Below are 25,074 nucleotides of genomic sequence, written 5' to 3'. Positions count from 1 at the left end.
GTCAAATGCTGCTTCTTTCTCCCTTACTCACCTTTCTGGCTTTTCCCTGGATTGTGGCAATTGGAGGCGAGTAGGAAGCAGCATGTGGTTGCTTCCTTTTGGTTTAGAATTCTTTCCTACTCCTTTTTCTGTCCTCTGTTTTGCCTTTCCTGCGCGTTTTTCTGCCCATCTGTTTTGACTTTTCTTCTAGTTTTCTGCACTCTGTTTGGCATTTTCGGCTCTTTTTTTCTGCCATCTGTTTTGCTCTTTCTCCTGGATTTTCTGCCCTCCCTTTTGCCCTTTGTGCTTTTTTTTCTGCCTCTGTTATTCCCTTCTATGCACAGGGGAGGGCGGCCGTGCATCCCCCACCCAGGGCCCTGCCATGTCTTCTGGGTGCCCTGGTGCTCACCTAGTGAGCAGTATGGAAACCACGGAGGGATCCTCAAGGCCCTTATGTTCCCAGTCGACTCCCCGTGTTCTGCGGAAATCGGCATTGCTATTGTACACAGGGAGCTGATGGCAACACAGCTCCCTGTGTGCAGAACAATAGTTTTGCACTTCCTTCGTCTTTTCCAATATTTTTTCTCCCAAAACTCGAGTCTTGCTTCTTCTTTTCTCCAAATCTCTGGAGCCCTCTCGGGAACGATCCAGACCCAACGGCGGAAAAAAGAATCTGAAGATGGCGCCCAAGGGTGGGAGCTTCCGCAGGAAGCATGCCGACGTCACAGGAAGGACACCAAAAGGTGGGACGTCGATGCCCACCTGAGCTACGAGAAAAAAAGAAAAACAAAGAAAAGACCACGATTCCGGACCCAACCACTAGACCGCGGAATAATGCACAGCATAGTGAATCCTGAAAGATCTTCAAGCTGCAAAACTACACCGACCAGTAAGATAATATTCTTTTTCATCTCTTTCCCTGACCTCATGTCTGCGGCGAGGAAAAGAGATGAAACCTATGCTTTCAGTGGGCAAGAGCACTTTACAGCTCCTGCCCCATGGAACTAGAGTGTTTTCTTTTGTTTGGCAGGGGTTGTCAGCTCCCGGCAAGCAAAAGCGAAGAAACTCCCAGGGGGTAGGCACCCTGGGACATATCAGGAGCTGGCCCTAATGGGGTGGCGGTTCCCAGGGCCATTAAAGGCTCCAGGAGGCCCCCTCCTTTACGTTTCAGTGCTGGCCCAGGGGAGGTGGTGGTCCCCGGAGCTATCTGTGGCCCTACTCCTATTGTTTAATAAGTATTTGGCCCAGGGGAAGGTCAGGGGCTCTAATACAAACAAGTGCAGAATAATGCTCTTTAAAAAAAAAAAGTGTTTTTGCCGTGGCCGGGTTTCTGGGGGACCCCAGCACCAAGCCTGGTCAGGGCTGGACTGACTGTAGCGGGCACTCTTTGTAACTGGGAGCAAGCAATTTGGGCCCCTTGTAACGCAATCGTCCGAAACCGGCCCGAACAAAGATTTCGGCCACACTGTTATCCCCCCTACCACCCTCCCCCATCCCCCCCCCGTCCCCTACCTGGGGGCTCAAGCAGTTTTCCAGGGCCAGTTTTGATTCCTAGTCCGGCTCTGGTCACTGTATTCGTATCCTGTCCTCTTTTCTTTTTTTTTTTTACATGATTTTTTGGGACTCAGCTGAGTCAGAGTCCCAAGATGACTGCCAACACTTCCTGCTTGAAGTGTTGTCAGCCAATCAGATCTCAGCACGAGGTCGGGAGGGTTAGCTGAACCTTTGCATCCCTAGATAGACAAATGTGGTTTTTTTTAATAACTCTAAAACTACTGGACAGATTTACTGCAAATAACAACAAGCATTTACAATGCAACGGTTTCGCCCTTGGAAAAGTTTGAGCTATTGGCATTGTGAATGACAAACTTTTTATTTATGTGTTGGTTTTGAAAACAGATAAATAAATGGCATTGTCATTTACAATGGCAATAGCTTAATCTCTCGCAAATGCCATTTTAACGTTCCAAGCACATCAGCCAGTGTAGTGAGGCCAAGCTGTGATAGAAGACTGTCCCGGGAAATATGGCCCCTCAGGACTAAAGGCCTGCAATATTAACTGGACTCTTCCCAGGAGCGACTCGGAAAATAGTTGTTCTTGTTGAAAGAGATAACAACTACAGCGCTAATACTCTGAAAAGTGGTCACCATGGAGAGAAAGCAGACAGAAAAAGTGGTAAACAGAGATTAAGCACCGCACCGAGTCTTGTCCAAAGACACCGCTTGTTTTTTTCCTTTCATTTGTAAAAAAAAAAGTGAATTTATTATCCATGCTTTCTTTTACAAAGTAGAAAAAAGAGCGATGCAAGAAGTAGAAAAAAGAGCGATGCAAGAAGGGTCTGGAGAAATCTGGAGCAAATATACTGGCATCTGACCAATAATATATTGTATACATAAAACTGTCAGCTAGCCAGAGATATTTCCTCAAGCCTTATGAAGCATACTCGACTCTTTGGAAATCAAGGACCTGCCTGCAAATGAACAACTGGTCTGGCAACACTGATCAACCAAACCAGACCACCTTCCAAGTAGATAAACGCTTTTGGGTGAGGCACGAAGAACAGAAAATGGGAAACTGCTTGAGGACATAAGGCTGGTCCAGACCCTATACTCTTAAATGAGCTGTGTGACAGAGATGCTGCGGATTCCTTCTAAGGCGCAAAAAATCCAGATGATTGTTATAGATGTGAATATTAGCTCCTGAAAGGCTACGTAGACGATGATGTAAACTCATAAACCATTAAATGAAAATGCTGTCAGGCTCTCTAACCCCTCCTTTATGCTGATATGAGATATTAACAGAAAATACATATTTAGTTCAGTAATATTTCTCTATTGCAAGTAAAAGTGAGCAGTAGAAATAGAAAGCTTGTGGAAAGGTTAATATAGAAAAAAGGGATATGGGGATATGAAAAACAGTAAATAGGACAAAGTGATACGAGTGACTCCATGAAGAGATTTGTGCAAAGACTCCATTTCTTTTTGTGCAATCGACGGGAGGGACTTTTAATCCCATCTTCCCCTATTGACCACATTGTGTGATCCTGGACTAATCACTATATCTCTTGCACATACAATCAAGCGAATCGGAAGCCCTGTGTAATAACTACATGTTTACATGCAGCAGACGCAGGCTTGGGGCATGAAGTCTTTTTTTTTGTGTATTTTCAGGCTGTGTTCTCCTGCTCTCTGTTTCCATTAGCTTCCTTTCCGCATTCCTGTTCTGCAGCCCCCGGGTCAGTGGTGGACTTGTTATTTTGACTTGTGTTGCTGGTGCCTGCCTGTCTAGCCTCCACCTTGCCTGTAGCCGGGCAGGAGCAGGTGTTCACGGAAGGAGCTCGGATATGGGCTCAGCCGCCTGGTCTGCTTGTGCCAGAGACAGACTGGCATACATGCAACCCACTGGAATTATGCAGCAGTAGAGGTTCAAAATATGTGGTAGAGGTGGCTAATTTTTGTAGCAAGAAAAGTCCAGTGCCATGTCGAACTTTTTTGTGGCAGTATTTCACTATTTTTTTTAATCTGCAATCACCAGCAGAAAGGCCACCAGACATGACGTGCCAGTAGTGTGGCCATGAAATCCAGACATTCCATCAGACTGTCACTGTCTGTTTTCTGATTGCTGGGTTGGGTCATTAGTAGTGTGTTAAATAAGCTTTCTTCGTGTTTGTTTGATTGTTAGTGTGCTTTAGTGATTTGCAGTGTTTGGCGTGGGTAATCGGAAGTCTTTAGCAGTTCGGGGAAGTTATGTGTAGTGCGCGGCTGGAAGTGTGTCTCTGATGCAATTAAGAGCATTACTAAGAATAGATTAGGGTCATGGAAGGATCGGGTTTGGGACACGAGAAAGGGTTGTGTAAGGGTTAAAGGTAAGGGCAAGGTTAGAAATGTGGGTCAAAGTTTTAGTAAACTAAGAGATTATGGTTAGGACTTGGGCAAGGGTCAAAGGTTATGGTAAAGGTTGAGATTCACAAATCACAATTCAAAACTTTTTAGTTTATTAATTTTTTAAGGGAGGGCTGAGTATCGCACGTTTGGGAATAACCAGGACAAACACTGATTTTTAAAGCACATGTGGACATTACCATTGAACAGAACGGAAATAATTTAAAGATACTTGTACAGGAGTTGAGAGTACTATTCACAATATGGATTCGCATGAAGAGTGAAAACGAGCGGGATGCAAATTCCTCCGTTACCTTCTTCATGTACTGTGGCAATCTGTTGAGCACTTCTCCGGTCTCCCTCTTCAGCATGGGAGACCGGCAACGTCCTCCGCTTCTTCCGGGGCTCCCTCCAGGCAGGCCACGGGAGCCCCGCGTGGCCCGCCATCCTTCTTCTGGGCCGCCGTCTTCCTTCTTCCCCCGGGCGGCGGGGGGCGGGCACTTCCGGCCGGCCGCGCTAGGATTGGCCGGCCGGCTAGTCACTTCCGGGTCACCCTCAAGGCCCGAAGAAACCCCCGGGCGGGGATCGAGGAGGAAGGGAGGGAGGGGGGAGGGGGGAGGAGGAAGGGAGGGAGGGGGAAGGTCACTCACCTCCAGACCTGGGCAGCTAGGAACAAATAAGGAGACCCGTCCCGAGCAGCAAGGGAGGTGCCGGCAATGCCGGACCAGATTCGGGGGCGTTCCCGGCGTCGCGTGACGTCGGCAAAAGCCAAAGAATCTCGGGAACGCCCCCGAGTCTGGTCCGGCCATGACGGACGCCTCTCTGTTCCAATGGCTAGCCTCCATTTATGGAGCTAGCCAATGGGACAGGGGGGCGTATTCCAGAGTCACTACTGCAATCAAGAGATTTCTCTGGAGGCGGAGCCTAAAGGCTCCGTTCCCCAGCGAAACCTAAAAAGCACTCTTTCTAGCCCAAGAGCTAGCTTTCTGTCAAATTTGGTGTAATTCCATCCAGCAGTTCTGGCTGTAGTCTTAATCAAAATCCCATTGGGAATTACCAATTGTTCTTTTAACCCCGCCCCTTTTCTTGCCCCCCCCCGACCCCCCCCCCCCACTTGACGGATCGCCCCAGAACTTATGCACATTTAAAATCACTGGCGTACATTTTTAGGAAGATTTAATTGAGATTCGTCAAACGACGCGAAAAATATAGGTAAGTCAAAAACGCTTTTTCCTACGGAAACATGGTCCTAACTTTGTCTGGTCCACTTCAGCCATTGGTGTTTGTTTTGTCATTCGCCTTTGTCTTCCACATGCTCCATTAGACAGAATGGAGCAGTGGGTCACCGCACTTTAGCCTTTGGCTAGCTTCACTGTGAATGCCAACATAATTAGCCATCAAAAGGAGCACATTTACACACAAAAAATAGTTCCTTTCAGTGCCAGAGACTCCTATGGCTAGGCATGCTGTTTGAAACACCAAGATATTCTTGTTTGTAGTTGATTTTTAGGTTTCACCTAAGTCAGCGCACTTGCTGTCAGCAAAATCTTTCGTTAAAAAGAAAAAGCTTAAAAAAGGCTTAGATTTGCATTTTTATGCATATGATTGTGTTTTTCTTATTTTTGTACCTGTTGGAGATGGAATGGAGCCAGCTACTGGCTTCTTGAAAGCCATGACTTGGTAGCGGCAAGAAGGTCTAAAGTAGGGTCCATCAGTTTGTGTTGTGAACAGGACAGTCACACTCCGAATCACTTTGCTAAAATCGAGAAGAAATGGAACTACTCTGTGTGTGTTGTGTGACAATGATTGAGACACACTCATTTGAATCTTCTATCTGGAGAGCTTGGATTCATGGTTAAGCCATTATTTCTGTGGGTGTATTTTTAAAATGAATACATCAGCAGTACCCCAGGAATCTAAAGTGGTGGAAGACTGTTAGAATAAGTAACATTTACAGATGTCTGTTAACATTACTGCTGTAAGTTGGGGAGTTTTTGGGTGATCAGTAGGATACCCGCTCAAAGAGAATGATTACTTTTATGCATGTTCACAGTGATCTTTTCCCATTGTATTCCACGTTTCTATTTGTTCCGACTGATGACCGCGTTGCTTCTTGTGTTTGTCTTTACAGTCATTTCAAGGTAGCCAAGGCCGTGCCTATCTCTTCAACTCTGTGTAAGTATGAGCAACACAAGGGCAACTAGAATGTCTCTTCTTCCATCTTTTAAGTGTAATCAAATTGCCTTTCTGTCGGTATCCGCTTTTCCTTCATAAGCCACTTGCCTCTCTTGGCTTGTATGGGGTTGGATGGAGAATCAGTACTAGGACTAACCACTTGTTTCATTGAGACTGTCCTTCCCTGGGAAGTTCTGTGCAGATAAAGTAAATGTACCCGCATCAGCGTAAGCACAGCCTGTCTCCTCCAGGCGTAGTCCGTAGTGACCCACCCTGGTGTATCCGGCCTATTCCTCCCGGCATGCTTTGTGCAGATAGTGACTGTGTCTCCATTCAGTCCCTCCCAGGCATGCTCCATACGTGGACCTACTAGAATTGTGTGTCCACCTTTCCATCTGGGTTCGTTTTATATTGCTAAATTTAACCCAGCCTGTCCTCAACAGGTGTCTGAACCCAGCATGTGTGCAGCCTGCCCCTGTAGGTATGTTTCCAAAGGGAAGACACCTGTTGCTGTCCTATTCATCAGCAGTGATATATATTTTTAGGTCTCGCTGAACCAATGAGTAAGCATTGTTCGGCGAGATTATATTAAGGCTTTCGAAAAGTCTCCCCAAACTGCGGATTAGGCACAGTTCATGTGAGCCAGGCGCGTGCACATCACCAGCCACATCGCACATCCCACTCTATACACTATTTTTATGAGCATCGGCATCAGACTTCAAAGGAAGACGCTTCCCCGCCCCCCCATCAGACTTCAAAGGAATGCGCTCCGCCACAGCAATGCTACTCACCTAATGAAAGTCTTTACATAGTCCATTGTCCCCACGTTTCTGTGCACATTTCAATACCACTTTCTGTGCCTCGTACATTAATTCATTTATTTTTATATTCATAAGTGTTTGCTTTTCAGCCATCGCTCATGTGCACCTCTCTCCCAATCTACTTTCCATGTTGCTCTGTCGCCAGCGTCCTTCTCCCCCACCCGCTCTGCACTGCTCTTTTTTTTCAAGCACCAACGGTGAATTACCCTTGTAAATTTCAAAATAAATAAAATACTATTTTATCGAAAACACATTCTATGTATCAGTTAAGAGCCTGGCGGTAGCAATATCTGTTCCAGATGTAGTTTTCTGATGACCTGCAGTTAGTTCGTTTAGTTGTTTACCTTCTTACTGATCAGAGTGCCCTGTTTGTTGAATTTATATGGAGGATGTGCTTTGCATTTCAACCAAACCCTTTTAAGGACCCATGTCTCAGGTTCCAGCAGGCGCGGGTATTAAGAAGATGAGGAGGGTCGATTATTTTTCTTAAAATGCAATTTCACAACATGCTTCTCTATTAACAATTTCTATAAAATTAAATTTTTGCCCCGTGGTTGAATACGTGTATATTGAAAATGCACGGGTGTGATTTCCATACATCAAATATGATTGAACAATGGAGGTGCGGGAGTTCGTTTCAATCTAAGAAGGTGGTGTGCATTAAAATGCAGGTACCTTGGCAAGCAGGCAATGCGTCAGTTGAGTGAGTTGGCCCCACTGAGACTTGAGAAGAACACGTCTTCTCTATGTACCTGGATAAGCAGCATCGTTGAATCTACCGCCCTCACGCTACTGCCCTCACTCTACCGCTCTACCGTCCTCACTCTACCACTCTACTGCCCTCACTCTACCGGCCTCACTCTACCACTCTACCGCCCTCACTCTACAACCCTATCACCCTCACTCTACCGCCCTCACTCTACCACTCTACCGCCCTACTGCCCTCACTCTACCGCCCTCACTCTACCACTCTGAAGGACTGGGTTCTGTAGGACCCAGCGGTGCCAGGGCACAACACCTGAAACCTTCGTGGGTAACCTGCTCCGGCGTACGAATGACAGAGACACGGGACACTTCCTTCGGCGTCAAAGATTCAAGGTTTATTTGCTGCAGGGAACACAGATATCACAGGAAGTACATCGAGTGTAGTTCGGGAACACTGCTTCAAATTGGTTCTGTGGATCGCTCCTTTTATACAGTTTTTACCCATAAGACAACATGGCACACAAAAGTTTACAACCCGGTTCCCACCATCATCCCCCAGAGGGGTCGCTTTGGTCACTTTGAAACACACAAGGTCCGGATCATAAGTGCGGAAACATTTGGCGGTTCCCAACTGTAAAAACCCATCTTCCCAACATTAGTACATTCCAATCGGCAGTAAAACAGATCGAAATAGGAACAAAGACAGGTGCAGAGGAAGACGGAAACAGTGGGGAGATCGGAAAGGGTGTAAAAGGGGAGGTATCGAGGAAACACGAGATACAGGCATCAAAGGGACGTGCCTAATGAGATGCACGGCTGAGACAATAAGTCTGTGCAGCAAGATGAGCCTCGAGCGGCGCCATCTGACACTTACAAAGAACATGTGTCTTCCGCAAATCTCTTGGGAGTCCCAGGGTCGCGAAACGGACATCGTCCGTCCGCTGGCTACTTTGAGGGCAAGAGACAAAATGGATGCCGTATCTAAGATGGAACCCGTGGGTACAGATGAAAAACCCACATAACAAACGAACGGTTTAAGTTAGCACAGCGAAACTGCGCACACTTACTAAACTCGTCATTTGCGGTTCTTAGATACCAGACTCGACCATATTCGTGCGAGTCGAAAACACCACTTACAATTGTCACGGAACCTCAGACGCTCCTTTTGCCCTCATGTAGGCAAGCACTAGTCGGAATCATATTCGATATTCATCAGACCATCGAGATGTTGCTGTAGCATAGCTCTGTCCAATCGAGTCCCCTTGGTAACAGGTGGCTGTCTCATACACGTTGTAGCACAGAGGCCACATAAGGCAGGACCGCACTGTACACAAAGGCAACACGTGAACAGGAACACCACAACGACCCCGATGATCATCAGAATCTTCCAACCCCAAGTCGACATCAGGCCCCAAAACCATCCAAGTAACGTCCAATCCCCTACATCCACGTGTATGGATTCGGAGATCTTATGTAACCTCGAGATGGCTTGATAGACAGTCGGAGCGTTATCCGGAATGAAAATGCAGCAGCTCGAATGGATCACCTTACATACCCCACCTCGATCTGCTAAGATGACATCTAAAACCATACGGTTTTGTAACGTCATAAGTCTCTCCGCCTGGAGTTCAGTGGTGATATTACCAAGGGCACTGGCAGTAATATTAGCTGTCGATTCTACCACTCGAGTCAACTGTCTCAGGTTCCTACTATTAACCATAGGTCCCCAGAACGGGAGGAAACCCTTGAAAAAGTCTCCTGCCTCTTGACCGGCAGTATCCTCTTCGCTAATTACGCCTCTCACAACTCTAGTCTTGTGATAATCGGCATCTACAGTGTACGTCGGAGGCAACAGATTTGCAATGAAGCATGAGCCCATGAAGTCAGCGGGCAACCATGCATATGCACGATCATAGCAGATAAAGTATGTACCCTTGGCAGCCAGAAACACAGGGGACGAGACCATCGGCAGTATGTAATTTTCAATGCAAGCACTTGCTCCAAGTCGGGCTTGCGATCTTCGACCACGACCCATGAGACAAAAATTACCAGTGTGGGGTACGACCCATATTGGAGGCGAGCTTTTAAGCTGCTTTTCGTTAGTGAACGCACTATATTCACCTCTACTTAGGACCCTATAGGCTTGTACCTCTTCTTCGGGAATAAGCGAGGGATCATAGATATCGCTATCTAAATCCTCTATTGCTATTGACAAAGGTTTCTGATACGAAGTAGGACCAGAGTAGGGGGAACGTGGTTCTCGAATGGGGTGGAAACCCAGTGCGCTTCGAAACATTGTTTGAAATGCTCGAGCAGACCCTTGGGAACTATACGGTAACACCAGATATGGAATTCCCTTATCCGTAGTGTGTGGCATCAACCCACACACCCAACAATTAGTAGTGTTAACCACTAACTGATGTTGATGAAGGAGCTGAATAAAGGAATTATTGCGGAATTCTACACGTCTAGCCTGTTCGTGTTCCGGTAACATATGAAAGGAATGAGGAGAAACGGTAGAGATAAGGTTAGGGTCAGAAGTAGGAGTAGGTGTAACGGAAGGTAAGAAGTAAGACATCATGTAATACACCCCCCCCCGCCAAAAGTGCAGAAGCAGTCAAAAACAATACAAACAATTGGAATATAAAACATTTGGTACGACTGAGTTGCTGCAGCTTGAATCTATGAGCTTGTGCTCCTTCCAAATCGTTCAGCTTCGAGAATGCCATTCCCTACGACCGTCCGCAACGTTTCTTGACGCACTTCGTTCTGTGTAGCAATAGTCAATCCCTAGGAGTTCCCAGGAACCGACGGCCTTTAACCTAGCGTCAAGACCTACTATCCAGAAGGAAGTACGCGCGCGGCCCTACGGCCTTCAATGCACAATGTGTATATATATATATATATACAAAAACAAAGTCTCTCAGCTGTGGAAGCAAAAAGTATAAGGAATGAAGCTTAATATATATATATACGGGAATAATTACAGTAATACGAATGTTCAAAACTGATCACGGAAAACGGGATAATGCAGTTGTCAATATAACAAAGCAGGATCTTTATTAGTCTTTAGTGCGAGATCGGAAAAAGTATCGAGTTTTCCCAGGACGTGTCTGCTCGTCGAACAAAGGATCCGTTGAAGAGGCAGCGTCCTGCTGATCAGTCGAGTGTTCTGGTCTTGAGTCTTTCGATGATAATTGTTCAACAGAGTCTTTCTGCTGCGCTGAGGTTTCTCCAACAGGCTGTGCGTCGCTAAAAGGCACAAACGCTGGCAATGCTTCGGTTTCAGTTGATGCAATGCCTTTCCTTACCCACGGGTCTGCCGGCAAAGGGATAGGGACTCGCTTGGTATGGGTGGCATGCACCCAATTCTTGCGTCCCTCAAGACGAACGGCAGTCCTCGTGGCCAGGAGCACCTGGTAGGGTCCAGTAAACCTCGGGTCCAGGTTATTCTTGCGTGAAAAATTTCTCGACACCACCCAGTCTCCGTGCTAAGCCCTACTCGGGAGTGTACAGTCGCCTGGAGCTGGTGGCCGGAACCCTCCGTCTGCGTTGGCAATGCGTCGTAAACCTGTTGGTGAATTAACCTCAGTTTAGCAGTCAAGTCATATAGATAATCGATCAACATTGGATACTCAAAATCAGAGAACATTCCTGGCCTAGGAACCCCCCACACATTCGCAGGACGGCCGAACACTATTTCATAGGGGCTAAGCCCTACTCGGGAGTGTACAGTCGCCCTAGTTGACAGCAGTGCTAAAGGTAAAGCGTCAGGCCACGAAAGACCAGTCGTAGCCTGAATCTTCGCTAGCTTTAGTTTAAGGGTGCCGTTGTACCCTTCAACCAAACCAGCTGACTGGGGATGATTGGCGCTATGGAATTTCTGATTAATTCCAAGGCCCTTACACACACTCTTCATCACACTACCCACGAACTCACTTCCGTTATCTGACCACACGACTCTAGGCATTCCGTACCGAGGAAAATATTCCTTCAGTAGGATTTTCGCAGTAGACAAAGCAGTATTGTCTTTGAGAGGATAGGCCTCGATCCATCGGGAGAATGCGCAAACCACAACTAAAACGTATTTCAGGTTATTGCATCGCTCCATATGGATGAAGTCCAATTGGATCACCTCAAAGGGACATGAAGGGGGAGCAAAACTGCCAGGAGGAGTTGGGGTTCCTTTGCCAGGATTGTACATCATACACACCATACAATTCTTCACCAGACGTTCAGCACATTTCGTGATACCATCATTCTTCCACACAGGGGACAGCAACTTACAAATACCTTTCGCGCTAATATGTGCTAACCCATGCGCCATTGTCACAACGGCCAGCACATACGCATCGGGCAACAACCATCTTTTCTGATCCGACAAATCAATCCAACAACCATTCGCATCCAACTTTCCCGTGCTTTCTTTCCACTTCATCTTTTCAGTCTCGGTGGCCTCATTCTGAATTTCTTTCACACTTTCGATAGTGTCCTCACACATGCTCGATTCTGTAGGCCACCTAACCGAACTCGTCACATACATCCGAGTGTTAAGGTTCCGGGCAGTCTCCTTGGCGATCTCGTCTGCAAACGCATTACCACGACCAACATCATCCGTCACCTTACGATGCGCACTACATTTAACAATCGCTACTTGCTTAGGCAACGTCAGTGCATCCAAAAGATCGTTCACAAGTTGGCCATGCTGAATCTTCGTACCGTGCGACGTCAAGAAACCTCTCTCTCTCCACAATCGTCCAAAACTATGTGCGACACCAAATGCGTATTGGCTGTCGGTAAACACATTCACACGTTTCCCTTTGGCTAACACGCACGCTCTAGTGAGAGCGATCAATTCTGCCGCTTGGGCAGAATTCTGATTCAACCTTGCAGTCTCAACAACAGTATTCAACGTTACAACAGCATAAGCGGTAGTCACATCGCCATTCGACAACTTAAAACAGGACCCATCCACATATAGTGTACCATCCGGATCTTCCAATGGGGTGTTTTTAAGGTCCACTCGACCTTTTGTTTCTTCTTCAGTCCTCAAGTAGCAATCATGTTCTGCTACTTCATCTGACTCTGTGCTAATTGGTAACAAAGTTGCCGGGTTCAGAACATTACAACGTTTTATCTGAATATGACTTGCCAGCAACGTCAACTCGTACCCAGACAACCTCGCACTCGTCAAGTGCTGAGTTTTCGTACGATTCAAAAGAGTATCGACTGCATGCGGAACCATCACCGTAAGCATATTATCCATGACCAGTCCTGCTGATTGTCGGATGGAGACCGCAGCTGCCGCTGTTGCTCGTAAACAACTCGGCAATGCTCTAGCTACTGGGTCCAAGGTCGAGGAAAAATATGCACATGGACGCTGTTTACCACCAAAAGGTTGCGTTAAGACACTCAAAGCACAACCTTCCCTCTCGTGAACATATAATGTAAACGGCTTACTGTAGTCGGGAGTACCCAACACAGGAGCCGAACACAATGAATCACGCAATTCAGAAAAACTTTTCTGACATTCTTCCGTCCATGGTAAAGGAGTTGAAACATCCTTGCACGTAAGAGCCACCAATGGTTTCGCTAGCAATGAAAAATTAGGTATCCATTGTCTGCAGTACGACGTGATACCTAGAAAGGCACGCACATCTCTTTATGTTTCTGGCACAGCCATTCGCGCAATTGCTGCAATTCTCTCTGGGGTCAACCTCCTTCCCTCCTTTGACAACAAGTGACCTAGATAGGTTACTTCTTGACAACAATATTGGAGTTTAGAAGGGGACACCTTATGATTCAACTCACAGAGATGTTGCAGCAACGACACCGTAGCAATTTTGCAAATGTCCTGAGTATCGGCAGCCACCAATAAGTCGTCGACGTATTGGATTAAGGCCGCACCGACCGGCAACCTAAACGCATCCAGTTGACCCTTCAAGGCTTGACTGTAAATCGATGGACTTTCACAGTAGCCCTGAGGAGCGCGTTTGAACCGGAAGCTGCGTCCACCGAGAGAGAAACCGAAAAGGTCTCTGCTCTCTTCGGCAATCGGGATACTAAAGAACGCATTCTTTAAGTCAATTACCGAAAACCACGATGCAGAGGCTGGAATCAGAGTCAATAATGCCGTGATGTCAGGCACAACAGGAAATTGAGGAACCACTATTTTATTCACCTCCCGTAAATCGATAACAAAACGATAAACAGGCGGTTTGGAAGGATCCGTACGTTTAAGAATGGGCAGCACAGGGCTGTTGCACACGTTTCCCCGAGTCTCTTCAATAACATCTTTCTCGATCAAATCATAAATGATCGCTAACAACGCTCGTTCACCATCAAGAGAGATACGATACTGGGGAATACGCGGCAATCGCACATTAGACTTCAACTGGACAACATAAGGGGAGATATCAAGTAGGCCCACGTCATTCGGACCCGTTGCCCATAAAGACGCAGGAAGAGAACTCAATTCCGGTGGAAGCTTATCAAGAGACAGATACATAGGAGAGACAACCCTTTCTCCTAACGTAAGCTTTACACCAGCAGGAGAACAATACAGAGTTGCATACAAACGTTTAAGCAAATCCAGGCCCAAAAGGTTTTCACCACAGCCAGTAGTCAAAATTAACGGAGCTTGAAGCTCACGTGGCCCAATTGTAAGGGGCAAAGGGCACGAAACTGGATTGCTAACGGGGGCGCCAGAGAATCCAACGGAAACATTTGTTAAGCCAGACAAAGGTGCGCCAGGGAGTTTCGAATACTTGATGGAACTTTTCGCTGCACCAGTGTCCAACAGAAAAGGCTCAACGACGCCCGATGTAGCAACTGCGACGTAAGGCCCTCTCTGATCAACCGGAACTGATACCACTCCCTCTCCTTGTCTTTGGCTGTCCTAGTAATTACTGTCGTCAGTTCCCTGATCGACGTAATAATCGTCTACATTGTACTGCGCAGATCATCCTTGCGATGATCCACCTTGATCGAAACAATTATTAGAATTAGAGGAGTTATCGGAACGATCATTCTGAGCACCACGACCTCTACCACGTGATGCCTGCTGCGAACCACCACGACCTCCTCTAGATGAGTTACCACTATTACGTTCATTCAAAACAGGGCAATTGAATTTAATGTGTCCCTCCTGTCTGCAATAAGCACATTGATTGTACCCTAACGATGATCTTTGGGAGGAGGAATCATTACGTGGCTGTGATCGATTCGATTGCGACTGCGACCTATTCTGTTGGGATGCATTCTGATTTGAACGCGGAGGATATGCTTGTTGAAGCAACACTTTAGTTTTTAGTTCTTTCGTCTTCTTATCAGCACGGTTGTTCTCCTCTTTCTCTCTATTCTCATAATATTGTGCTGTAGCCAATATCTGAGCTGAGGTAGAAACGGCCCATGCACTTTCCGAATTCTTTAATTTATTGCTCAAATCGGGCAATAAGTTTGAAACAAATTTATCCACAAACAATCGCTGACCACCCTCGGTACCCATATCCTGTCCACTATGGTCAATGAATGCTTCCTCGAACCTCGTAAAAAAGTCGGAAACACTCTCGTCCTTCTTTTGCTTACAAGCTGACAATTTGTCCCAATTTACCCTCATGGCTGGCATAAGAGTTTTCATTAACGTTATTATTCGCTGAGGAAGAGCAGTAATCATCTGCTCAGGTTTAGCCCCACCAGTTTGTAACCCATCCGCCGCCACAATGGCAGCCCAATCACCACCTAATTCATTCGGATGATTTTCCTGCCGAATCTTAGCCCAAACAGGTTGCGGTACGACATTGCCAAACAACATATCAATATCGGCAAGATTCATTATCGTAGCGTCTACAAGCTGCGATAATTCTTTGTAATACCCTGTAGGATTTTTGCGAGGATCAGGCAAAGATTGCTTCACCTGCAACACTTCTGAGCGTTTCCATGGGAGATGTATCCATACTCTCTGGAAATGCGGCGGAATAACAGGATTAGCTGTAGCATCACCTGGCATCCACACTGGTGGAACTTCACGCATAGGAAACTGACCAGACTCATCTGGTAGTCTTTCAATATCCTCGATAAACAATGCATGAGGGATCGGAGCGGGGCGAAAAGATAGCAACCGCTCAACAGCACGTCGAACATTAGTATCCACTATCAGTCCATTTGAGAACTGAAGCTGAAGATCAGACAAAGCGGCCAGCACCTCGTCAGGTGCATCAGCCGATATCTGATCGCGAAGGAACTTACACATTTCATCAAACACGTATCTTTGGGTTGGTATATTGAATTGACAAAACGTTTCGAGTACAACACGGGGCGGATTTCTGAGAGGGTTTACCATCCAACCCATCGCCATATTATATAGCGCAACACGTTCTCTGTTTCCAGGAAGCTGACTACGTCTCTGAGGACCATCGGAGCTAGCGGACCCATGAACAGGTCCAAGCGAATGAAAGAAGCTAGCCGCAAGAGGAGTAGTACGAGAACGGGTCGAGGGAGAAGTATAGGACACAGGACTAACAAGTGGAGGAGTAGAAACAGTAGCAACAGCAGGAGTTAACAAAACAGGAGCAGCAGCGGGAGCAGGAGTATGTGGAAGCGGAGGAGCAGTAGGGATAGAAACAGGCAAAGGAGCAGGAACAGTCGGAAGAGCGGGTGCAGGCTGAGGAACAGGCGGGGGAAGAATAGACGGAAGAATAGGGACGGCGGGAACCACAGGAGCTGCGGTACCCTGTACGTACGGAGGTGGCGACTTCATGAGATAAGACATTAAAGGATCCTCAACTGGCTCTTCCTTCTTTTCCGACTCCGTAGGCAAAGCGGGATAACATTTATCAACGGTCATACGCTGTAGTCTATCAAACACTTCCTTATCCTTAACCTCCTTATCACGCTGAAATTGCTCTGCTTTCTTCACTATAGTAGCAACATTATCTCGCTGACTACGTTTAGTCTGTCTGATTTCTTTCTGTCGGGCTTCTTTACGCCACAACCGAAAAGCATCAAACATGGCCGGCCTTGATTTTCTGTCGAACAATTTAATTTCTAAATTATCTAAGATCGGGGCCTCGAAGCTACCATGAGGCGGCCAACGAAGGTCACCGTCCTTCTTCGTGTATTTAATCCAATAATCATTAAAAGTAATCGGACCTAGACCATGTTTACTATACAGTTCATACGTGGGAGTTCCAACCGGAGGTATCGGACACGAGTCCTCCAGTCGGGAATCCGTACCACAAGGCCTGAAACAACTAAACAAAGTACTGCGACCAGGCATCTTGCACACTAGCCGAGTTTCACAAACTTCAAGGGTTACGGGATTTACCAAGTCCCAGCAAAGAACAAAACCCTCGGTTTTTGGCGGCTGCAGTCGTCAAACAACACAACAACAAAAAAACGCTAGAAAAATGTCACCGACAAAAACACTCTCACAGCGTTAACAACAAAAACACTCGCTAAAGTGTCAACAACCAAGGACTCTGGGAGCGACCCACAAATACTTAACTCAAAGATCAATGGCGTCACCAGGAAGGCCCGTCTATCGTCTCGCTCTACCAAGGTCTACGCCAGGCGCCAAAACAGGTCTACAGTCAGGGCAGCAGTCCGTCGCAGCCGTCAGGAGGCGGGAATCTTCGCGGGAAAAGTCTTCGGGCCACTTATTTCGACAACAGGATCGATGAAGCGGGGTGCACCTTCCCTCGGAGATTTCACACGAAGTTCCTCACGATCGTCGGGCTTGGACCGGTACCACTGATGAGGCCCCATGTTGGGCGCCAACTGAAGGACTGGGTTCTGTAGGACCCAGCGGTGCCAGGGCACAACACCTGAAACCTTCGTGGGTAACCTGCTCCGGCGTACGAATGACAGAGACACGGGACACTTCCTTCGGCGTCAAAGATTCAAGGTTTATTTGCTGCAGGGAACACAGATATCACAGGAAGTACATCGAGTGTAGTTCGGGGAGACTGCTTCAAATTGGTTCTGTGGATCGCTCCTTTTATACAGTTTTTACCCATAAGACAACATGGCACACAAAAGTTTACAACCCGGTTCCCACCATCATCCCCCAGAGGGGTCGCTTTGGTCACTTTGAAACACACAAGGTCCGGATCATAAGTGCGGAAACATTTGGCGGTTCCCAACTGTAAAAACCCATCTTCCCAACATTAGTACATTCCAATCGGCAGTAAAACAGATCGAAATAGGAACAAAGACAGGTGCAGAGGAAGACGGAAACAGTGGGGAGATCGGAAAGGGTGTAAAAGGGGAGGTATCGAGGAAACACGAGATACAGGCATCAAAGGGACGTGCCTAATGAGATGCACGGCTGAGACAATAAGTCCGTGCAGCAAGATGAGCCTCGAGCGGCGCCATCTGACACTTACAAAGAACATGTGTCTTCCGCAAATCTCTTGGGAGTCCCAGGGTCGCGAAACGGACATCGTCCGTCCGCTGGCTACTTTGAGGGCAAGAGACAAAATGGATGCCGTATCTAAGATGGAACCCGTGGGTACAGATGAAAAACCCACATAACAAACAAACGGTTTAAGTTAGCACAGCGAAACTGCGCACACTTACTAAACTCGTCATTTGCGGTTCTTAGATACCAGACTCGACCATATTCGTGCGAGTCGAAAACACCACTTACAATTGTCACGGAACCTCAACTCTACAACCCTGACTCTACCGCCCTCACTCTACCACTCTACCGCCCTCACTCTACAACTCTACCGCCTTCACTCTACCACTCTACCGCCCTCATGCTCTCACTCTACTGCCCTCATGCCCTCACTCTACTGCCCTCACTCTACCACTCTACCGCCTTCACTTTACCGCCCTCACTCTACCACTCTACCGCCCTCACTCTACCGCCCTCACTCACTATCGCCCTCACTCACTCTATCGCCCTCCCTCCCTCTATCTATTGCCCTCCCTCCCTCTATCTATCGGCCTCCCTCCCTCTATCTATCGCCCTCCCTCTATCGCCCTCACTCTATCGCCCTCCCTCACTCTATCGCCCTCCCTCACTCTATCTATCGCCCTCCCTCCCTCTATCTATCGCCCTCCCTCTATCTATCGCCCTCCCTCCCTCTATCTATCGCCCTCCCTCCCTCTATCTATCGCCCTCCCTCTATCTATCGCCCTCACTTTATCTATCGCACTCCCTCACCCGCCCACTCCCTCACTCTATCGCCCTCCCTCACTCTATCGCCCTCCCTCACTCTATCTTTTGCCCTCCCTCTATCGCCCTCCCTCACTCTATCACCCTTCCTCTATCGCCCTCCCTCCCTCTATCGCCCTCCCTCTATCGCCCTCACTCTATCGCCCTCCCTCACTCTATCGCCCTCCCTCACTCTATCTATCGCCCTCCCTCCCTCTATCTATCGCCCTCCCTATATCTATCGCCCTCCCTCCCTCTATCTATCGCCCTCCCTCTATCTATCGCCCTCACTTTATCTATCGCACTCCCTCACCCGCCCACTCCCTCACTCTATCGCCCTCCCTCACTCTATCGCCCTCCCTCACTCTATCGCCCTCCCTCCCTCTATCTTTTGCCCTCCCTCTATCTATCGCCCTCCCTCACTCTATCACCCTTCCTCTATCGCCCTTCCTCTATCGCCCTCCCTCCATCTATCGCCCTCCCTCTATCGCCCTCCCTCCCTCTATCTATCGCCCTCCCTCCCTCTATCTATCGCCCTCCCTCCCTCTATCGCCTTCCCTCCCTCTATCGCCCTCCCTCCCTCTATCTATCGCCCTCACTCACTCTATCAATCGCCCTCACTCTATTGCCCTCCCTCTATCGCCCTTCCTCACTCTATCGCCCTCCCTCCCTCTATCGCCCTCCCTCCCTCTATCTATCGCCCTCACTCACTCTATCACCCTCACTCTATCTATCGCCCTCCCTCCCTCTATCTATCGCCCTCACTCACTCTATCAATCGCCCTCACTCTATTGCCCTCCCTCTATCGCCCTTCCTCACTCTATCGCCCTCCCTCCCTCTATCGCCCTCCCTCCCTCTATCTATCGCCCTCACTCACTCTATCACCCTCTATCTATCGCCCTCCCTCACTCTATCTATCGCCCTCCCTCACTCTATCTATCGCCCTCCCTCTATCGCCCTCCCTCACTCTAATCACCCTCCCTCACTCTATCTATCGCCCTCCCTCTATCGCCCTCCCTCACTCTATCAATCGCCCTCCCTCACTCTATCAATCGCCCTCCCTCCCTCTATCAATCGCCCTCCCTCCCTCTATCTATCGCCCTCACTCACTCTATCGCCCTCACTCTATCTATCGCCCTCACTCCCTCTATCTATCGCCCTCCCTCCATCTATCACCCTCCCTCACTCTATCTATTGCCCTCCCTCACTCTATCTATCGGCCTCCCTCTATCGCCCGCCCTCCTTCCCTCTATCTATCGCCCTCCTTCCCTCTATCTATCGCCCTCCCTCACTCTATCTATCGCCCTCCCTCTATCACCCGCCCTCCCTTTATCAATCACCGTCCCTCCCTCTTTCTATCACCGTCCCTCCCTCTATAACCATCCCTCTATCACCCTCCCTCTATCTATCTATTGCCCTCCCTCTATCGTCTTCCCTCTATCAATCTATCTATTGCCCTCCCTCTATCTATCTATCGCACTCACTCTATCGCACTACCACAGCATCACTCAGGGGCACAACAACATCACTATGTGCTACAACAGCATCACTGAACGCCACAGCAACGCTCATCGCCACCACATCACTCAGCGCCACCACAGCATCAATCTGTGCAACCATTCAACAACAACTGGTTCAAATATGTTCTCTCAATGTTTCAAGCTTTATTACAAATGTCACAAAAAGATGTTAACATTTCACTTCTGTTCTTGGATTTTCGTCACAATAAAATACACTGAACATAATCTTCACAAAAGTTTAAGCTATTGCCATTATAAATTACAATAACTTTTATTTAAGTATTTTAAAAAAAAAATAAAAGCCATTGTTATTTGTAATATCAATACGTCTAAGTAATGTAAATACAACACATATTGCATTACAAATGCTATAGGTGTCACATTTGCGAAAGTTAAAACTATTGGCATTGTAAATGACAAAGCTATTAATTTAGCTATTTTCAAAACCAACACTTTAATACCAAATTTGTCATTTACAATACCAATAGCTCAAACTTTCCTAATGCGAGACCTATTGCATTGCAAATGCTTGTTCGTGTGTGATAAGCCTTCAGTATGAACGCTTCTGTAGGCTTCTTGAACAAAGTATATACTGGTGGGGGCCTCCAACAGGCAGTGGTTTACCCGTGTAATGAACTCTGAGTCTGAGCGAAACGAGTGTACAAGCTACAAAGACTATCATTTTGAAATAGGCAAAGAAAAATCAAGGATAGATGTTTAAATCAAAATTCGGACAATTATGGGATTGCAGGGGCTAACCATGAAAAATAAGGCTTCTACAGCATTGCGTATTGAAGTCCCGTAGTATTAAAGAAAAACCAAAGGGGATGATGGACGGAGCGTTGACAATACAAACACTCACCCCCAGTCAACTGATGTGGGTTTAATCCATCACCGTTCTTTAGCTCACTCCGCCACCCCAGTTCAGACATGGCCATATGCAAGTCAGTCTGACCCTGTGCCTCATGGGAACAGTCTAGCCCGAACTGCCAAGCCTTGTCTTCCCTGGACCGGAATCAAGCTTCCCAGGACCGGTTTCTGGCATTACAGCCATCTTCTGCCGGGCTTTCTTGAATCCAGTGGCAAAGTGAGCAAGGGACTCACGTCTGAGCATACCCTGCCATCTTAGGGCAAACAAAGAAAAACCAAAGGGGATGATGGACGGAGCGTTGACAATACAAACACTCACCCCCAGTCAACTGATCTGGGTTTAATCCATCACCGTTCTTTAGCTCACTCCGCCACCCCAGTTCAGACATGGCCATATGCAAATCAGTCTGACCCTGTGCCTCGTGGGAACAGTCCAGCCCGAACTGCCAAGCCATGTCTTCCCTGGACCGGAATCAAGTTTCCCAGGACCGGTTTCTGGCATTACAGCCGTCTTCAGCCGGGCTTGCTTGAATCCAGTGGCAAAGTGAGCAAGGGACTCACGTCTGAGCAACTGGATTCAAGCAAGCCGGGCTGAAGACGGCTGGAATGCCAGAAACCGGTCCTCGGAAGCTTGTTTCCGGTACAGGGAAGACATGGCTGGCAGTTCGGGCTGGACTGTTCCCATGAGGCACAGGGTCAGACTGATTTGCATATAGCCATGTCTGAACTGGGGTGGCAGAGTGGGCTAAAGAACGGTGATGGATTAAACCCAGATGTTTTGACTGGGTGTGAGTGTTTGATTCAGATGCTCCGTCCATCACCACCCCCATTTGTACCGTCCCGTAGTATTAAAACAAAATAATATTGTAAAAGCAGGACTGTTGGATGTTCCCACTTGAATGGATTTGTTTAGTTCTAGTGAGTAGTAGGCTTGCTGTTATCTTCCTTCTGTTGTTTGAGTTCTGGATAACTTACACCTTCGGTGTTGAAGCACCTGGGTCTTGTTCCCTTGGAAAAAGCTTTGTGTGAGGAAAGTGGAACATGATTTTTATTTTGCATACAATAACATGCCCTAGAAATTCTGGTGCCTACTGTGCTGCATTGACCGACAAGTGCCTTCGTTACTCTCCCATGCAGGGTGAATGTAGGTTGTGGACCTGCCGAGGAGAGAGTGCTGCTGACCGGTCTTCATGCTGTGGCCGATATTTACTGTGAAAACTGCAAGACCACCCTGGGCTGGAAATATGTAAGTATCCTAGAATGCAGAATCCCTTTATCGCTTAAAAGCATCCCCAATATCACCAACATTTGTGGTACACGGGACGAGAGCAGTAAGTGCTATTTTGAATTGGTAGATCCGGCTTCAATGCAGTATGGTAGGGGTAGTCTTCAGACTGTATGGAATCGATCATTGTCTCATTAAAGTTGAGCCCCATCCACTCATGAGGCCCAGATGTATCTTGGAGAGCTACTCTGTCCTTAACTCATTCTCTATTTATTCAGGTGTGGCTTCTCCCTCCCTACAAACGGAGCATAACATGTTCCCGAGTTCCTCTCTCTCACGCTAGAGGTTTCATACCTGCTTCAAGTCCTTATACTAGTGTGTTTCATCTGACCTGTCTTGGAAATTTCTCCAACATGGAGAAATGCAAGCCCTTGTTTGCCTCAACTTGTGAACCTCTTGATCCTTTCTAAACAAAGCCATCTTTCCCAGAACAGAGGCACTTTCCCCCAAAAGCTAATCAACTAATTTCTTTATTAGTGTAATCTTTAACTATTGAGTATTCCTGAGGTCACAAACAGATTTTGGCATCCAGGGTCGATTGTGGTGTGTCATCTTGGTCTCTACCCTTTCTTGCTAGTGCATCGACAAAAATGTTCTAAAAGGAGCTCCCTCATGAGAGAGAGGTGTAGGTCCTGTAGCCATGGCCAGTTCTTAACTCCACTGATCTCATCAGAATGTGCCTGTGCAACTGGAGTGAGCGACAGTGGGGTTAACTTCCATGTCCATTCCTTCCTAGTCTCTGTTTTCAGTGTTAATGAGCCTTTTGGTCTGTTCGCTTCCTAATACTGTTCTTAGCCAAGCAGTTAAGAATAGCCTGAACAGGTGAATTCTTTCTTACTTTCCCCAGCCTAGGCTGTTTGGCCACCACTCTAGGAGCCATTCTCCCCCTGATGTGGTTTTCGTGTCCTCCCTCTTGCAGGAGCAGGCATATGAGAGCAGCCAGAAGTACAAAGAGGGCAAGTACATCATTGAGCTCAACCACATGATCAAAGACAATGGCTGGGACTAGGCGCCAGCGTGGTATGCGAATGAGAGAACCAATGCCTCAATTCCATCCCTGATGTTCCATCTGCGCCCTGGAGCCAGATGCCCAACACCATCACTGCCGGCTGGCAGACCTTCCAGAACCTTCCATCATGGACTGTTTTCCTACAAGATTTTTTGTGTGTGAAAAAATAGTGATTATGGACTGGGGGTTGTTGAGGGTGGGGGAGTGGGGTAACTGTTTACATGTTGAGTCATGGCGAGAAAAAGCATTCTCTTTTCTCCCCTCCCCGTGTTGTCTGTCCTCATCTTTCGCGACAGGGCTTGCCAGAGCAATCCTGAAATGCAGTGGAATACAAGCGATGGGTGTCTTCCCTTTGTGCTATGCAGCAGTTCTTGGAGTTGGTGGATACAAGTGTTGTGTGCTTCTTTGACTGTGGTGTTCTTACTCCACATTTCCACGTCATATAGGCCTTGCGGCTCAAGCTTGCTTGCTGGAGAGCTTTTTTGTAAGGCCAAGATTAGGACCTTAATGGGAGATGGAGATGTAATGCTTAAATGGAAGCTGAGCGCAGAGCAGAATTTCATCACAAGATTGGATTTTTATTTTCAGAGGCCTTCATGATTTCCAACCTTGAGACCTTGTCTTCAAAGTACAGAAATAGGAAAAAAGGTTTTGGGTAATTATTCACCCTTTATTTTATTGCACCTGCCCCCTCACAACCAAAGATGTCCTCTGTTTCAAAAAGTGGCTGAATGTCCTTGCCTTACCGTACTACTTTTGATCAAAGATCTAACCACACTGGTGAAAATATGGATTTGTGTTGCCCAACACACAGCTTTAGATATAGTGGAGAGAGCCCTCGATGGAAGACGTCTGAGACTCTGTTCAAAGGGACGGTGCCCTGCCTAGTGCAGCGAATGAAAATGTGTTGTGCTCCCATCTCTCATGCATTCTGCACACAATGGCTGGAAGGAGACCGCAGTCTTTAAGGAGATGTTTATATGGATTGTTGTGAGGCAGATCAACTGGAGACACTGTTTGAGTTCAATCTGCTGTTACAAACAGGTGTTGCCTTCTGTATCAAGCCTGTCTGTGCTTCTGCGTTGGATGTGAGTGGTATGAGGAGTCCTCTTCCAGGAGAGCAGTTAATAGGAGGAGAGTCCCACATTGTGTGGGACACTGCCGGAATGTGTGCTGGTCACGCCCGGAGGTGCATGCGTATTATTTAGCAGCACATGTGTTTGTACATATTTCTTTGTGATTATGTTCTGTTACGGCAGACTGTTTGTATTTGATAACCTGAACACCCGGCACTTATTAGAGTGTAGTGCATGTGGTAGGTGTATCTTATGAAAGTACCTGTTTGTCATTTTATATTTAACATATGTAAGAGTCATTTGGAATAAATACTATGTTGTTCATGCTTGTGGATTTCTGACTTATTTCGATTTTTACACATTATCTCATATACTTTTAGAGATGCTTGCAGTGGGATAGCTTTAATATTAAATTCAACCGCATTTTATATTGTAGTTTGCTCACAGTGACATTGCTACAATAGTTAAACTATCAGGTATTGTAATTTCTAAACTGCTTGTCAAATATTGGAAGAAGCCAGTTTATTTTATAATCTAACTTCCAACACGGAACTGACCAATGTACCACAACTTACATGCTATTCGATATAT

General features: G+C 47.1%; 1 protein-coding gene across 1 annotated transcript in view; it reads left to right on the top strand.

Moving 5' to 3' along the window:
• The window catches only part of YPEL3 (yippee like 3), a 41,332-nt gene extending 16,523 nt beyond the window's left edge, over positions 1–24,809 (top strand). Inside the window, exons 3-5 of the mRNA XM_086932125.1 lie at positions 5,993–6,036; positions 22,251–22,359; positions 23,318–24,809. Of these exons, the coding sequence (XP_086788251.1) occupies positions 5,993–6,036; positions 22,251–22,359; positions 23,318–23,407 (243 nt within the window). The 3' untranslated portion in view covers positions 23,408–24,809. The remainder of the gene's footprint in view (positions 1–5,992; positions 6,037–22,250; positions 22,360–23,317) is intronic.
• Positions 24,810–25,074: the final 265 nt, after the last annotated feature.

The sequence above is a fragment of the Lissotriton vulgaris genome, chromosome 7 (assembly GCF_964263255.1).
Source record: "Lissotriton vulgaris chromosome 7, aLisVul1.2, whole genome shotgun sequence".
NCBI lineage: Eukaryota > Metazoa > Chordata > Amphibia > Caudata > Salamandridae > Lissotriton > Lissotriton vulgaris.
The sequence above is the reverse complement of the archived record's forward strand: the minus strand, read 5'-3'. Positions and strand labels throughout refer to the sequence as shown.